The sequence below is a fragment of the Brassica napus genome, chromosome C4 (assembly GCF_020379485.1).
Source record: "Brassica napus cultivar Da-Ae chromosome C4, Da-Ae, whole genome shotgun sequence".
NCBI lineage: Eukaryota > Viridiplantae > Streptophyta > Magnoliopsida > Brassicales > Brassicaceae > Brassica > Brassica napus.
In genome coordinates this window covers 37082344-37100151 of record NC_063447.1, presented here as the reverse complement: position 1 = coordinate 37100151, position 17808 = coordinate 37082344, and the positions used below count along the sequence as shown (strand labels likewise).

General features: G+C 36.8%; 3 protein-coding genes and 1 long non-coding RNA gene across 4 annotated transcripts; 3 read left to right on the top strand and 1 right to left on the bottom strand.

The window, feature by feature from the left end:
• The first annotated feature begins 1821 nt into the window (after positions 1–1821).
• On the top strand, positions 1822–2368 carry LOC106440701 (zinc finger protein ZAT18-like). Its single transcript, XM_048754926.1, has one exon. The coding sequence runs from the start codon at positions 1822–1824 to the stop codon at positions 2323–2325; it is 504 nt and encodes a 167-aa protein (XP_048610883.1). The 3' UTR covers positions 2326–2368.
• A 70-nt stretch (positions 2369–2438) lies between these two features.
• Positions 2439–4604, bottom strand: LOC106440700 (ras-related protein RABE1a). The gene is made up of 9 exons (XM_013882433.3): positions 4439–4604; positions 4259–4364; positions 3914–3986; positions 3719–3819; positions 3547–3612; positions 3313–3410; positions 3154–3216; positions 2981–3073; positions 2439–2791 (listed from the first exon to the last, which is right to left on the bottom strand). The coding sequence occupies exons 2-9, from the start codon at positions 4329–4331 to the stop codon at positions 2711–2713; spliced, it is 648 nt and encodes a 215-aa protein (XP_013737887.2). The 5' UTR covers positions 4332–4364; positions 4439–4604; the 3' UTR covers positions 2439–2710.
• A 915-nt stretch (positions 4605–5519) lies between these two features.
• LOC106383735 (uncharacterized protein At3g43530-like) lies at positions 5520–10526 on the top strand. The gene is made up of 4 exons (XM_048754925.1): positions 5520–6742; positions 6817–7521; positions 7601–7762; positions 7844–10526. The coding sequence occupies exons 1-4, from the start codon at positions 6560–6562 to the stop codon at positions 9284–9286; spliced, it is 2493 nt and encodes an 830-aa protein (XP_048610882.1). The 5' UTR covers positions 5520–6559; the 3' UTR covers positions 9287–10526.
• A 3662-nt stretch (positions 10527–14188) lies between these two features.
• LOC106413226 lies at positions 14189–17023 on the top strand. Its single transcript, XR_007322573.1, has 5 exons — positions 14189–15058; positions 15347–15816; positions 15896–16265; positions 16367–16457; positions 16550–17023. It is a non-coding gene; the product is annotated as an uncharacterized LOC106413226 (long non-coding RNA).
• Positions 17024–17808: the final 785 nt, after the last annotated feature.

The following is a 17808-nucleotide window of genomic DNA, read 5'->3' as shown; positions in this document are numbered from 1 at the left end:
CTTTTGATAAACGCTGCGTCTAGCATCAGCGGCTCCAAATATTCACAGTGACTGCTTCGTGTAAAACGACGCTGTGAATGATAACGAGATAAAAATTGTCGCCGCAACAGTAAAAACAGTCGTCGCTGTGAGTCGTAACTGCCGCTAGAAATTTTAGCGATCAATTATCATCCGTAATCTAAGGCTATGTCTCTTATAATTAACATCGGCTCAGTGGTTTCTCTGCAATCTTGCTTTAAAGCAACAGAAAAAGAGAGCTAAAAAGAGACGCTGATGCTAGAGGCCACGTTTATCAAAGGAACATGGCTTTTGTTGGATCATCGCCTGCTGAGTGATCCACATGCTGCATGATCAGATTCAGAAAAAAATGGAGTTCTTACTATTAGTATCATAGAATAAAATGTTTCAATGTGACAATGGTGAGATGAATCCTGGTGTTACCGAAAACATGTAAGCAGTAAGTTACTCACCAAACAAATTTCAACAAGTATGCAACGTTGTACTTCAAAAATCATATAAGCTTGGTTCAAGCTTCTCAAACACCTGTTGAAACCATTTTAAACCCTTCAGCAAGTTCTTTTAACTCACACAATACTGGGGCATGATTTCCCCTTAAATCTCATCAAATAAAGGTAACAGTACTTACAATACAAATATGATAACGATAGTCAAACCAAATCCGTATTTGCACACAACTGCAAGGAATGGAAGAGCTTATCCCAAAATGCAATAAAGTTAACACTAGCCAATAAGTACTAAAAGAGGAAATATATATTCTTGCCGAGAACCACCAATATCATGCCTTGTAAGCCTCTTGAACACGTCAACTTAATTTGATCGCTACAGCTTCTTTGTTTTTGTTATCGACACATTCCAATACTTGTGAAAATGTACCTGTAAGAATACAATCCATTGGACGCTAAAATTACTAATCTTCTCCAATATAAGCAAAAGAGGTAGACTAACCTTCACCCATTTTGCTGAGAATTTGATCTGCACGCACGACAGAATAGGCATGTCAGTGTGACCTCCGTGATACAGTCTGTAAAACAGATACATAAGATAAGACCCACATTATAAAACATGTTTGGGTATACAAAACTGGGAACTAAACATGTTTGGGTATACAAAACTGGGAACTACACCACTCGCAAAGCCAATTAAATTGACTTTCAACTCTAGCTCTAGTTTAAACTCTAAACCATAATCTAAATCCGGTTAAGCCGCCATGACGTGTGTATACGTGTGCATGATGCATGCAGTGCACACTTCCAATACATGATACTTACACATCTATAGCCTATAGGGTACCAACTACCAAGAGTGCTAGCTAACGAATAGTTGTCAGATTTTGATTTTTTAGAATGCAGTCATTTGACTTTTAGTTTTGACTTTCCTAAAGTAAATATCCACATGCTCATTTCGATACATTGGCAAATAAAAAAATCACGTGTTTACTTACTAATTTAGAAGTCAACAACAAAATAATAACAATGTGCAGCTAATTACCACCGATGCTAAATTTATTTTTAGGTGATTTCATATTGGACGCAATTGCAAGGACTTTTACGTTCTGTTTAGCATGTTGTGCTTAGTTCAAACCAGTAATGCTGCTTAATATAATTGAATACCAAAGCCAAAATCTTTGAAACGTTTTTAAATTTTGCTTATAAAATACTCCCTAATCTTCATAACTAAGATTCTCTTACAATAGTCAGCTGCTTTTCTTCTCATATTTCCTAGAAAAACCAACCAAAACCTAAACTTATTCGTTTTATCTTGCTCTTTTCTCTTCTCGGGATATACTCGACCGATAAAAACATGAAGAGAGACCGTTCAGATTACGAAGATTTCATCACGCATATAGACATGGTAAAAACTATAACGATGTTGTCTCATAGTTGTGTAGTCAAGCAAATCGAATCTACCGGAAGCAAAACCAAAGGTAACCGCTTTGAATGCAAAACGTGTAACCGGAAATTTGATTCGTTCCAAGCTCTCGGAGGTCATAGAGCCAGCCACAAGAAACCTAAGCTGGTGAGTGTTGAGCAAGAACAAGCCAAACATACTGTGCATAAGTGTTCAATCTGCGGTCAAATGTTTGGGACCGGTCAAGCTTTAGGTGGTCACATGAGAAAGCACAGGGAGAGCATGATAAATGAACAATCGGTTATCTCTTCTATGGTATGTAGTACCAGTCCGGTTATGAATAGCAGCAAGAGGGTTATGCGCTTGGACCTGAATCTAACTCCATTGGAGAATGACCTTGTATATATATTTGCTAAGAATTTGGTTCCACATATTGATTTGAAGTTTGTAAACTAGTTTTAGTGTGCATATACAAATCCTATTAATAACTTAGTTGTAATTTCTCTTGCCAAATGTTATTTTCATTCTCTCTGTCATGTAAATTCATAACAGTTCCTGCAAATATCACAAGTCCAGCTTCAAAGCATGATCAAATAGAAAAAGATGTGGTAGGAGTGTGAGTGAGAAAATCTGATATTATCACAAGTCAAGTCTGATGTGAGGGAGTCCATACCAGAAACATGTGTCCTTCACACTACCCGTTAGGGGAAACAGAGAATTGTAAAACAATACGTAGAAAACGCCATCAAATTTAGAAGATTTTCCTCCCTTTTCTTTCCAAAGGTCTCTTCAGAAAGCCAGATTCTCTCCTCAGATGACGGCGCAAGGGACCAGTTTTCTACTAACCACAACATGCTGATTTCTGAGTAGCTTGAGATGTCCCTGCACCCTGGTCGTTTTGGTTGATTTTGATTGTTTGTGGCTACAAACAATGATAAAAAGAAACAATTTTAAAAAGGTTTGATACACACAGTAAAATGTTAAGTTTGACCAACACTGGACTTATCATATACCCTCACTCAACCTAATTGCAATGTATGATGATGATGATGCAATTTCAATGTATTAAGATGATGATGACAGTGAACATAAATTTTGAAACCCAACGAACCTCAGCCTTTGCATCGGTATCAGCAAGTCTTTGCTTAATGTCTTTACCAATTGAAAAGAAAACTTCCTCAACGTTTAGGTTAGTCTTGGCACTCTGCAAAATCAAACATCAACGGTAACTAAAACGAAAAGAGTTAGACCGCACACGTAACAAAACCTAGAACCACAACGTACAGTCTCGAAAAACTTCATTCCGTATTCATCTGCAAGGGCTTGGCCCTTAGCTTTTGGCACAGCCTGGAAAATAAAACACATGAGTGTGTTAGCTAAACAAAATCATGTAATAAATAAGCAGCAAGATACACGGGAAGGGTAAATGAGAGAGAGAGAGACCCGTTTGCTTTCATCCATATCAGCCTTGTTCCCCACTAGAATCTTGTTGACATTATCAGAAGCGTGCTGCTCAATGTTACGGATCCAATTCCTGATATCTGGAAAAGGAACAAAATTAATTTGATTAGAAAATAATAATGCTAAACAGATGGAAGAGTATAAACTTGCACGAGGCCTAGAGGCTAGAATTGGGCTAATTAAACTGTAATTTGAAAGTAAAGAGAGAATACTTACTGTTGAAAGATGATTCATCAGTGACATCATACACAAGCAAGATGCCCATGGCTCCACGGTAGTATGCTGCGATAAGAAGAAAACCACTTGGGTGGGTATTCCAGGTTCCCACCATATAATGCACATATAACAGAAAGATTATATTCTAAAGCAAACAAATGGGAAGAGAAACCAGTTGTGATAGTCCTGAACCGCTCCTGTCCAGCAGTATCCCAGATTTGCAGCTTGATTCTCTTCCCATCCAGCTCAATAGTCCGTATCTTGAAATCAATACTGTCAACCACATAACAAAAAAAAAAAGAAAATCAACTCGAGTAGGAGCAGAAAGTACAACATAGAAGAGCAAGTGTGAACAATGAGATCATACCCAATGGTTGTAATGAAACTGGTGGTGAATGAGCCGTCAGAGAAACGTAAAAGGAGGCAACTTTTACCCACACCTGATAGTACATCCATCAAATGTGTACATGAAAATAGTAGAAAAGAGCTATGAATAAAGCGTGTATATTCACAAGTGCGGAAAATAGTCTCTCAATTCTCTATCAGAAATCAAAAGTCTAAGCTGATGAAAAGATCACATCAGGAGTAAATGGAAGATCCAAAAACTCAAATCCTCGATCCTTCAAACCAAAAGTAAATCATATCGACAAAAATAAACTAAATCGATTGGAGGTAACAAATGCAGTATCACGATCTGAGTGAAGAAACGTACCACTGTCTCCGATCAACAGAAGTTTGATGAGGTAATCGTAATCAGCACGGGCTCTAGCAGGAGGAGCAGCCATCGCGTGAATGAGTAATAGCCGATAACCAATTCACTGTGACGCAAAAAAAAACAATCAACGTTACGAAGAAACAGGAGAGAGGGATCGAAATCGGATATGAGAAGTACCAGATCTGCTCGGCCGAGATGAATCGTCAGAATCGGCCGTTGATTTTTTTTTTCTTCCTCCCGATCGACTTTTCGAAGATTCAGAATAATTTTTTTTGTTCTCTTTTGAGGAAGAAGGAGAAGGAGAGGGAATGGATCTGGATCGTTGGATCTCGATCGCGATGGAGATCTATGGGCGCGTGGACTTCGGTTTTGGTTAAATTGTGATAGCATTAATACGCCGCCGTTTAGCTTATGAGTGTATACCAGGCCTTGGGCTGGGTGAACATATATGGAAACAAGGTTTTAGTTTAACCTTACTGATCCAACCCAATAAAATTTACGACTCTTTTTCATTTTCTTTCTTTCAAATAAGACATCTCAACTGCTCCATAAAATAACTTCAAAAATTAAAGTTTTAAACAGTAAAACTTCATATTACCGTACAATTTTATAATTATTATTTTAGCCTTTAAAGTTTTTATTTCATGCCAAATACAAATTAATAACAATAAAGATCAATAATATGCAAAAAAATTACAATTAAGTGAATACAAATACAAAAATGAAAATATAAAACATAAAATTACATGAGAACATAAATAATAAGCCAATTAAAATATTATAATCTTACTAATATTCGAGTAAATTTGATGATCATTAACCTCTTAAATCCTTTTATCCATATTTTGTGTAATCAGAGATTGTTTTTTGTTGTTCTCAAGTTCTTTTTATGATTTTTTTGTTCAAATCGATTACGACTATAAACGAACAAGAATATAAATGAATATATTAATTGACCATATATGGAAGCATTATATAACTAATTTTAATGAATAAAATTATATTTTAAATAAGTTTTAAGATTTGTTTTGTATTTTATTTAGTTTTATGTATTTTTATTAGAATATAATATTTTGTTAATTAAAATTTTTCATAATTTTTTATCGGATGTTTTGTCATTATATATTAAATTTACGATTTGTTGTAATTTCTATTAGTTACAAAAACCATAGTATAAAAGTAAAAGAAACAAAGTTAAATTTGAAGTTTTACCACTTTAAAAAGTGAAGGTTTTTTTGTTAGCAGTGGGATTTGAGGACTTTACTCTGGATTGCCCCAGTAACTCATGTGTTCATTCTATTTTATCCCACCAATTAAAAACAATATAATTTTTAATATATTTTAATCAGAAACGTGGTGAAAATCGAAATTGCCCTTAATGAAACCAAGTATTTACAGGATCCAACCTAAACTATTTGACTCGACCCACTATTAGCCGGATCCTTAACCAGATCCGCGCGTTCCTTTCCATTTTCTCTTCCTTTGTCGTCTCTCACTCTCTTCTAAACCTTCTAAACCTGAAAATTGAAAAAAAATCCTAGAACCGACGAAAACGATGAAGCTCACCGCATTGACTGCTTCCTTCACTGCTTCTTCTCTGATCTTCCCTTAGTCCCTCGTGCCTTTCCTTGTTACTCTGATTTCATCATTTCCCCAAATCAGTCTGTAACCCTAGATTTGACGAAATCAATTGAAAAAATTGATCGAATCAACTGCTCCTGCGGCGTATTCTATTCTCCCGCTCCTTCTGTCGGCGACGTAATCGACAGAACCCTAGACTTCATCTCCCATCTCCTGTTTTCGTTCTCGTCTCTTCCGTGTAAAAGGTATGTTCTCTCTCCAATTTTTGATTGATTTTGTTGTTGGTTTGAAAGTCCGTTTGAAAGTATTGTGGTTGAAAATCGGTTAGGTTCAGATTTTTTTCAGAATGAGGATTACAGAGACTGAAACTTGGACACGTTTGGTTTTGAGGTTATAGAGATTGAAAGTTTGGTTTCAGACTTGAGATAAGTCTAGTGATTATGGAAGACTAACTGTTTTGGTGATAGAATGTCCTAGACTGTTTGATATGTGAAACCGAGTTGAGTGATTGATTAATTGTGATGTAGTGATCGAATTGATTGGTTGGAGTTTTATTATTGAATGAATGATTTAGGGTTTTGAGATCAGACAGCTATAAGAATCAATGATTTATTTTGTAGATATTTCATTGAATGGGTTTGTTAGCGTTGGTGGTTATTGAACGTTTATTGTGTATGTATATATTCAGGGGATCAAGATATTGAGAGGCTATAGATAATGGCAGGCCAAGGTCGAGGGAGAAAAAAATCTCAGCAGAAAAAGTCCACAAAAAGAAATAGTGCTCCTGTAGAAGAGCAGCATGTAGAAGAACTTTCAACAGAGAATGATAGTGATGATCTGTCAGCACACGGAATTGAGTCTGATAATCAGGGAACCGATAATCAGTCTGCATCATCTCAGGTAAATTATTCTCAAATGCTAATAAACAGACTAGTAAGAAACAAATGCTAATATAATTTTTATTTGGTTTACAGGAGTGCCAACCACTGCCACCTGATGAGCTATGTTTCAAGAACACCGAGTTCACCCAGACGTGTAAGATACAGAGCAAGTGTTATGTGACCGAGACGGTGAAGTTTCTGAAGAAGGCTAGGTTTAAGCCTGAGCTCGAGTGGTTTGAAAACCACCCTCAGTTTTGCCATTTTTTCCACATGCCCGATGAACCAAACTTGAAGCTGCAGGGTATGTGGATGCTTCTACTGCGCACTGTTCCTTTACATGAGTCAGAGGACACATCTTGGTTTGCTGTTAATGGAGTGCCCATTCGGTATTCAATGAGAGAGCATGCTCTCATCTCGGGATTGGACTGCCATGACTATCCGGCTAAGTATAAGAAGATTGGAAGCTTTGCGTTTGTAGACAGGCATTTCAAATCACATAAGGAGATCACTATGCTATCTGTGAGAGAGAAGTTGTTGAGTATGAGTGTGTGTGGGGATCGACTCAAAATGGCAGTGCTTTACTTCTTAGGCACGATTATCAGAGCGAGGGGAAGGTATAATGCCCCGTTCGACCCTTTCGTATTAAGAATCGTCAACGATGTGGAGGTTTGTAAAACCTTTCCTTGGGGTCGGTTGACGTTTGAAGATGCTCTCCGGTCCATCACTCACGTGATGAAGCATCTGAAAGGGAAACCTAAGAATAATGTCAACTTTCCCGGGTTCATAATTCCTTTGGAGGTAAATTTGATTTATCCTTATGATTTTTTTTTCGAGTGTATTTTTTTTCTTATGATTTTTTTTTTCTTTTGACAATCAGATCCTGGCATTTGAGTGTATTCCAGCTCTGAAAGCACGATTTAGAGAAGGTGTAGAAGGCTGTATGAGTAAGTGTCCGAGGATGTGTAAAAAGCGGTTCCAAAGTAACAGCATGAAGGGTTATCCTCTTGAGGATTTGTACGACACACTAGGAGAAATTAAGGTATGTGTTACGTGTTGTTTTGTTTTTATTAAGTGAGTGGAATACAATGTGTTTGATATTTTGTTTGGTATAAATTTTCAGGTTATTGAAAGTGTTCTTGTTCCTACTGTTGATGAGGAACCTCTCATGGCACGCTTAATGGATGGGGAGCCAGACTATGAAAATGAAGAAGGCGTGAGTAATTTGTGGAGCACGTGGTTGACTGTTAAGGAGAAGCCTATCTTTTGGCAAGAACTCTATGAGTTAGATGTGGCTGCAAGGGAGTTTCCTCAGAAGAAAGACAAAAGGAAAGTGCATGAAGAAGCATCCTCCTCTAATACAAGTTTGGAGGACGTTTTGAAAGGGTTTGAAGAGAGGTTGATGACAAGTTTGAGTGAAGTGAATGGGAAGGTGGAAAAAATGAACAAGAGACTTGGGAAGATTGAACGTTGCCAAGTTGTTTTAAAAAAGAGGTGTAAAAGGATGAAGGCAATGGAGAAGAAGCTTGAGAAGATTGAAGATTGCCAATATTATTTAAAAAAGAAGGCCAAGAAGGTGGAGAAAGAAATGAAGGAAATGAAAGAGAAGGAGGAGGATAAGGAGAACAATGACGGTTTCGACTATCAAGGCATGGATTATGACTGGGGTGGACAGCGGAATGACAGCAATGGAGCGGACGCAACAACCAAAGAACCTGAAGATGCAGATATGGTTGAAAATACAGAGGTGGTAGAAGAGAAAGAGAGTGAAGAAGACGCTCAGAAGGACGATAGAGGTTCTGAGGAAGAGACAGAACCTGAACCTGAAGCAGAAGCAGAAGCTGAAGAAGACAAAGAAAAAGAGGATGAGGAAGAGAGTGAAGAAGAGGCTCAGAAGGAACCTGATGAGGTTCAAGATGAGGTTGAGATGAATGAAGCCAATGAGATTGAAGAAGAGGTTGAAACAGAGGCTCGGGTTGAAGTTGAAACCGAGAAAACTGCTACACCACCACGTGGTAGGACTAAGGCAGCAGCCGCGAGGAGACAAATCCTAACAACACCAGAGAAGTTGTTCGGAAAGGCTGAAAAAATGGTGGAGGAAGAGGTGAAAGAACCTGAGGAAGAGGCTGAAAAAATGGTGGAGGAAGAGGTGAAAGAACCTGAGGAAGAGGGTGAAAAAATGGTGGAGGAAGAAGTGGTAGAGCCTGAGGAAGAGGCTGGAAAAATGGTGGAGGAAGAGGTGGAAGAACCTGAGGAAGAGGCTGGAAAAATGGTTGTCTACGAAGGCAGTACTTGTGAAACGAAGGAAACTGACAAGGGAGCAGCCAAGCCTTCTGGAACTGGGGTCAAGCATAGGCCAAAACAAATGGCATTGAGGAAGCACGCTACTAAGCAGGCTCCTAAGCCGAGGGGTAGACCGAGAAAGGATACTGAACCAAAGAAGTTCACAACGCCAGAACAGACAAAAAGGATACGTTCACGTTCACAGTGGGTTTCCACTCCTTTCACTGAAGCTAACACTGATGAGATTGAAGGGCGCAAGAAGAAGCCTAGAACAAAGGCATAGAAGACAAGAAGCTTAAAATATTTTGGGTGTTAAGTATTTATCTCGGATTTGTTGTGAACTTATGTAAGAAGTTATGTTTTGTTGCTTGCTGGTCTGTAAAACTTGAATGATATCTCTTATGTAGGATGCTCTGTGTTGTGTGATTGTCTTGCAGCAGGTTTGGTCCAATTGAGGACAAAACGATCTAAGTCTTAAGAAAACACATTTGTACTACTAGGTTTATTATGTATTACTAAGACAAACAAAATTTGTCAACAATAAGAAAAAAAAATATAAGAAAAAAAATGGCACATGTATAAAACGTGTAAAACGTGTAAAATATAAGAAAAAAAATAGCACATGTCTAAAACGTGTAAAATATAATATTAAACAAAACATGTTTGAATACTCTTAGTAGTACTCAAGGAAGTAGTAATATTTCATTCTTCATAGTAATATTTTTGTAAATCGGAACATTTTTTAGTAATACAACATGAAGAAATTAAATTTATTAGTTACAAATGTATTTAGACAATTTTAGATTATATATAACACACTGGCATAATTTTTTTAAATAAAATGCGTATTTTCTGAATTTCATCCCATTATGGCCTTCACATCAAGACATTAGTATAGAAGTAGAAGGGTGTTTTCTATAGAAATGAGAGGTTTTCAACTAATTTCAGAATTTAAGAGTATTCTATGTCTAATTTGGCAAATAAACACAAATATGACCATATAATCTCGTAATATATGAGATATTTTTTACTAAAAATAAATAATAAGACGAAAACAAAAGTTCTTTGAAACATGCATACTACATAGTAATTCAAAGTAGTTCAAAGTAGTTCAAGGTAGTCCAAAGTAGTACCTAGTAGTCCATATTACACATAGTAGTTCGCAGTAGTACCGAGTAGTCCATATTACACATAGTAGTTCACAGTAATACCGAGTAGTGCAGTGTTACCTAGTACAAGAGTTCCATGTTACTCAGTGGGGGAAAAAGTACTTCCACATTCAAAATACTCATGCAAACGTCCGCCTCTCCTTCCCCTGCCCCTGCCTCTTCCCCTTCCGCGTCCTCTTCTTCGTCCACGAGATTCTCCGGCTGATGGAAACCTTTGCTTTTGAGTGGGTCCTTTCTTTTTTTCGTATACCGGGGGAAGAACTTTAAGTGCTCGAATCTCATCAGGTATGACCCATTCAGACATATGAGGAACTGGATAAATCGTCCTACAGTATGCCAATGCCCACAACTCCACCAAATAGTATTTTGAACAAAACTCTTGTAGATGAAGATCTTTCCTACGCTCAAGAACTTGGCAGCAGCAGCAGCATGAACACATGGGATTTTGTCTAGATCAAAACACCTGCAGGTGCACATTTTTCTTGCCAAATCAACCGTATAAATCTTTCCGTCACTACCATTGACATTGTACTCAAGGTGGAAGCTGTTTATCTCAACAACATCTAAACACCTCGCTTCCAAACATCTTTTTGACAACTCCTTTTCCACTGTTGGCACAAGCTTCTTTGTGACTGGTATTTCAGCTGCCTTCTTCCTATGTTTGTTAAACCATTCAGTCATTTTCTTGATGATAACATCAATCATCGGTAGCATGAAGAATTTCCTCGCTTCCCGAAGAACACCATTAATGGATTCTGCTGCATTAGTTGTGTTAACATTGTATCTGTCTCCTTCAAAGTAACATCTTGCCCATTTTCTCACTTCAACACTTTTCTCCAGATACGCCGCAGCAGAAGGATACCTTCTGGAAAAGGCATCGTAGAGATCATCGAACTCAGCCACTGTATAAGCATGTGCACACTCTGTAAACTTGCTTGCGCAAGCGTCTCTATTGTTGAAAACATGTCCTTTGACATTTTGAGACAAATGCCAGATACAATACCCATGTGCAGCCATTGGGAACACCTCACGTATTGACTTGATCAAGCTCGCATTTCTATCCGAAAGAAACACCAATTCGCCTTCATCTGCTATCACTGACCTCAACTTATTCATAAACCACATCCAGCTTTCGTCTTTCTCACCATCAACTACACCAAATGCGATAGGGTAGTGGTGACGATCCGGATCTTGAGCCGTCGCAACAAGCAGAACTCCACCATAAACATGCTTAAGATGTGTTCCATCCACAATGATAACTTTCCTCATCGCTGCGAATCCTTCTATGGAAGCTCCAAATGCGAAAAATAGATACTTAAATCTTTTTGCCGCATCCACTTCAACATAACTTACTGAGTCAGGATTCTTCAACTTAAGCATGTACATGTAGGAGTGTATCATAGAAAAACTCTCTTCCGGAGTACCTCGGACTTCATTAGCAGCCATCCTTTTTCCTCTCCATGCTGTGGCATACGACACATCAACACCAACCTTGTGGGTAACCATACTGATCAGATCAGCTTGTGTTGGTGTGTCATATCTACCGGGATATTCTTCACTCAAAACAGATGCGACAACATGTGGTGTGCCTCTCCTTCTGTTTCTAAGGGTACTTGTAGTTACTACTGAGCATGTATGAGACTTGTTGTAAGTTCTAACCGTCCAAAGATCTGAATTCTTAAGCTTTACTACACGCAAATACCACTTGCAACCTTCTTTGGCTCCTCGACATTTTGCCACAAATCTCACAGTATCGGACTTCAATGTTTCATACTCAAAACCATTCTTATGTGCACCCCTCTGAACTAGAACTTGCATGGCTACCTTAGTTCTGAATTCTTGACCTTTAACCAAATCGAGACCATCATCCCATTCTTCTTCTACTGCAGCCGTGGCTTCAACTCCTCCTCTTGCAGCTGCAACTCCGGCTCTTGCAGCTTCAACTTCCGCTCCTCCAGCTTCTTCTTCCACTCTTACTTCTGTTCCTTCATACCCATGCTCTAAATTCTCATGCATCTCAATGTCTTCATGTTGTTCGGGTGTGTAAAGCGCGACCACACCATCCATCTCATGATCCTGATCAGTTCCATCTTGCTCAGTGTCATCTTCCTCGGTCCCATCAGAAAGACCAACATAGCTATCATCAGTTTCATCATCATCTTCATCAGAAAGACCAACATAGCTATCATCAGTCTCATCATCATCTCCTAAAAGTGACATACCACCATATGTATCATCCATGTCGCTGCTGATCTCCACATGTAAAACACTTCTACATTTATCATGATTTACTTGCATGAGATAACCCAAAACGTCTTCATCACACCAAATATATGATGGCTTGTTCGAATACAATACCATTGGAAAGTAACTAATCTTCAACATCCCATTTCTATTTGCCTTAATCTTTCTGCATATACTTTCAACCAATTCAGAATATGTAATCTCTTCCACAGCTGTCTTCATCACTAGAGTGTGAATTTCATCTTCTCCCGAGATCCATCTTCTCTCACCCCCATCTTTGATGTAACTTCCTCCGTAATCAAAACATATGATTGTAATAGGTGAGACCATAGATTTCCTGAAACAAAAATTATGATGAGTTAACCGTTTAAAGAATCTAAGTTGTCCAAGATCTTTGGTACATACTCTATTTAGTAATACAAGTAATACAGATTGTAGCTTAGTAGTACTAGTAATTCCAGTATTTTCTATAAATTTTCATTTTTGTTGATTTAACCCTTTTAACTAACCCAGGGGGTATTATACAACCCACAATATCGTCTACCAATATTGTAATGTATTATTTTGGTTTAAAACAGTGAAAAATAAGTAGAAATATACAAAATAGTCCTAAAAAAACATCATTTTCATACCAATATACCTAAAACTTTAATCTTTCATCGGTTTAAGTATGTTTAATCAACAAATAACATGTTACAAAACTCACATTATCGTCTAACACCATTTTTATGTTTTTTCCTATCAAACTCGTGTTAAAAGAAGAGAACCTTCTTCAAATTTTATTTTCATTTTTCTTTGAAAACTTTTACGATTTTTACAGCTAAGTTTTTATTTTTTTCGTTACCCATAACACATAGAACATAAGTAGTATATTAGTATGAAAATTTCATGAAAAAATCGTACCAATTTTCGTCAAAATAACCTCCAAAAAACGCCAATGGAGCTTGAAGGGGAAGAAGAATTCGTAGGTGGTTGGAAAAAAGGGAGCAGGATCTGAAAAAAGGGAACAGATGGACACCTGTGGGAAGGAGAGAGGTAGATGGAGTGTGGGGTCGCTTGTTAGGTGTCCATTAATTATGGACTTTATGTGGGAGGATGAGGGGTCCGCTTTCTATTTTTAAAATTAGAAAGTATTTCAAAATTAGAAAGTAAGGTGTGGGGTCAGCAAGAAATAGATAATAATATAATAGCTGAGGGTAATAAAGAGAAGGAAAATATGGTAGGGTAGTTAGAAAAGAAGTGGAGTATTGAGAATACAAAATTTCCAACTGGGTCAATATAGATTACTTTCCGGGATTTGATGCACATGTGCTTATGAGATTGATGTCCATAAATGAACCGTGGCGGGACTAGAGATAGTATAGAGGGGGGAAATTATATTTATGTAGTAAATTTTTATTTTATTATAACTTGAATAATACTATATTTAAAATTTAAAAATATCTATCCACATTTAAAAATTTAAAAAAATTAAAAATTTAAAAGTTGAATATGTTCAACATTCAGCCTATCCACGTAAGCATTAAAAATCTACCAATCACAGTGTTATGTTTTGCCATGTCAGCGTTTGCCTTTTTTTTTTTTTTTTGCCTTTTCCAATCAAACATACCGACTATATTGCTTCGCCATTTGATGACGTTTACCATTTCTCTTACGTAGCAGTTCCGTTAACTTCTCACATTAGTGATATCATGAATCCTCTTCGACTCCTCTTTATATCTTTATATAATCCAGATGCAAGCGATGGAAACCCTAACAAGCTATGCCAGAAATTAAGATCTACTGAATGAGCACAACGAAAGCTCAGCTTCAATAGGTCTCAGCAGACCAGGAGTATTTCGAGCAAACTCCACCTCGGCCAGTCTTTGGAAATCATTTCTCAGCAGATATCGTTCATCCCTCCTTGCTTATTTTGTTAATGAAATCAAAGAAACTTGCAGGTATTGTTCACCCCTCCTTACTCATTTTGTTGACAAATTCCAAGATTGATTTATAACTTTAAGTGTTCAGATTTTGTTTCGTGTCAGATGCACATGCCGTGTGTTGCTGCTGATTTTTGAGTTTGTAATGAACCAAACACTATGCCTTTCATATGTTCAACTCTGCACTTCTTCAGGTCCCTTCCTTTTTTTTATTCTAGCAACTTAACTTCTACTGCATCCTCTAAAAGTTTCATTGTCCATTCAAAATATTTTTCATCTCAGCTATGTGATCGCTGTGGCATGTTATTTAGACAATTAGCCAGATTTGTATTGGAAGATGAAGATGCAGCCAAAAGGGTCTGACGGACTCCTTTTACCCTACATGGAAACCAGAACTACATAGAGATCCCTAAAGGCACTGCATCGGCAGTGGTTGGGACAATGTATGGGGTAACTAACTTCTTCAATGTTGCTCTGAATACAGTGTTATGCTCTCACATAAATTCGAAGAATTCTTTAATGTATTGTTTGTTTACCATGAAAGCAATTGGTTATGATTGGAAATACAATTCAAGTTGTGCAGAGCCTCCAATGCAGTCTGGGATTTTCAAATCCAGTCTCTTTTTTATCTTTCATCACTCTCTCTCATCACAGCTTGCTCAATAAAAGGGAAAATGAAGTTGCCAGTGTTGTAAATACAGTTCTGGTGGTATATTCAAGGTACTTATTCTTGACCACGACTAAGTCTTCTCTATATTGTTTTTCCTTTATTTTCTCAGTGGTAGTGGGTTGCTCTGTCTTCTAGATCCGAGAAGTTCTGATTTTTTTCAATCTTTGTTCTTTGGCTGAATCTATTGATCCGAAACTGTGTGCTAAACTGCGCTTCTTTCTCTGTTTATAGTCTATTTGACATGCCTGTTCGTGCCTGTATATATACATATATATATATACACACAAACATGTAAGAGACTAAGAGTCAGACAACAAATTTTTGATGTTTCACTTCAGGTCAGAATCTCTATTTTGAGTGGGATCTGATGAATGGGGGTATCATTCTCATGTCTCTTCGCCGAGAAAGATGACGTGGAAGCTTCTCTAGACTCCCAGTTAAGTCCATAAGCTCAGTGATGACAAAGCGTGGAAAACTTTAAAGAAATCTGTCAAGGAGGAATGAAGAATACTCTAGAGCCCACGATCTTGAAGTGGTAAAATGGTTGTTAAGAAATCCGTTCACTTCAAACGGATGCAACTTGGAGAAATTGATCACGCTTAACATGTCTGTCTTGAAAGAAGATTACACAAAATAGAATGGCTTTGAGTTGACTTTGAGTTAACCAATCTCGGGTTTGTTAGAGAAATCTCAGTTTTTGATCAGAGGAACCCCAAACACGAAGCTGCTATTAATTTACAGAAAATGTACAAAAGCTTTCGTACCAGGTGAAAGCTCGCGGATTGTGTAGTGCTCGTTGAGGAAACTGGTTAGTATTTTGTTCTCAAAACTTTTTGTGTGTTATTATGTTGTGGTAATCTAATGTTGTATCTTTGTTTCCATCACAGCAAGCTCTTAGATTTTGGTGAGCTGAAGAGAAGTTGTATATCATTCTTTGATATTAAGAAACATGAAATCGCGAATTCAGGTGGCCTAGATCTTGGACAAGAGCAGCTAAGTTTGGCAAAGGTTTGTTAAAGAATGGAAAGGCACAAAAGCTTGCTTTACAACACTCGCTTGAGGCTGTCAGTTATAGAGAGACTAATCTCAGTTTCAGTTTCCTTTTTTTTTTAATTCTACTTTTTGGATTGAGCCTAATCTGATCTTGGTTTATGCACTTTGTTGCAACATATTGACCCTTAGACATTGGTATGGACACAATATTTATTTTTACTACAAGTTGCTCCGCTGTCAGAGTAGAGTCCCTTACTTCTACTGGTAATTACTTCTCACCAAATCTTTTTCCTCATTTATGACAAAAGGTTTGAGCCGAATCAAGAAAAATAAACTTAGATGTGTGTTTGATTGAAATGTTACAGGTTTGATATTGACGAGGGGGAAGAAGTAAACCTTGTGGAGAAGTGTCCTCAATTGAAACTTCAGCAACAGTGCATCAATCACATTGGTCCGGTTAGTATCTATTTCTTTTACCTGCTCCGATAAATTTGAAACCTATTTCTTTTTGTTGTCATGTTTATGCTTTGTGTATATGGAATGGAAAGCTTCTAAGGTTGCTGTGGAAAACGAGAAATTCTTCTACAAGAACAGTGGAGAAATGCTTTAAACTTCTTCTATGGAAGATAGTGATTCCAAATGGATTTGGTGCTCAACACATCGACAGTGTTGTACGTTGGGGAGAAGAAGGGTACGTTTCAACATTCAAGCTTCTTAGCTGGAGAAGCAACTGTTGATGCATGAAGATTTGTTGTTGAGAATGGTGTTCTTAAAGACATCAATCATTAAACTATCTTTGTAAGCAAAATCAACTCATATTTTTTAAGAATCCCTTAAGATTCTTTAAAACCCTAAATAAAAACTTTAATGTCAGTTAAAAATGTCAAATCAGTGATTCTTAAGTCAAAAACAATGTTTAAATCAATTATGATTAACAAATTAGTTTTATGAGAAACCAAATATGTAAAATAAAAGACATCTTCATTAACCAAAATTTAGTTAAGTCTTTATTCAATTTGCTCACACTCCATATGTATATATATGGATGTTAAAGAGACAACAAATTCGGAATTTTTATCATGACTTACATTTCAATGATAGTAATATATATAAATACATATTAGATATTAAATATGAACATATGTATTGTCTTGCAGGTTTCTAGCAAGTTTATGTTCTGGAACTTTGTGTATTTGTAACTACCCGGACACATGTGGATGAATAATTTTATTTTCTTTATATGTTTTCATATGCACTAATATTCAATGAAAAAAAATTGTGATGAGTAATGACCAAAAGTGCAATTGGAAGATTACTTTTTATGTATTCTATGAGGTTTCATAAAAGAAAAAAACTAAAGATTTTTGAGAAGAGGCCACAATTCTTAGTTTAGAATCATTGTTGGTTTGTATGAATTAAATATCAAGTTCGGGTAGATTTGTGTAAAAAGTTTGTTCTATAGTTTGGTTTGGTGTGGACAATGATATTATTTGTACGTGTGGATCAATTTTTGATTCAATTTTATTTCTATTATAAAACTGTTCAAGTTGGTATTATAATTCAATGATTAGTTGAGTCTGTTAAGTTGATGACAAAAAGAAAGAACTCGGTGATTTTAAAGTCGAAAAAAAGTTTAAACGAATGTAAATTTTACAATTATTTTATACAAAGCTAAAAAATGTATCTAAATCATAACTAGGATTAGTTAGTTGTTACTCATCCTACTTATCATCCAATATATGATTTCCATATCGATTTCCAGTTATAAGAAACAACAAATTGTGAGTTCAAATTATTTTAAATTTGT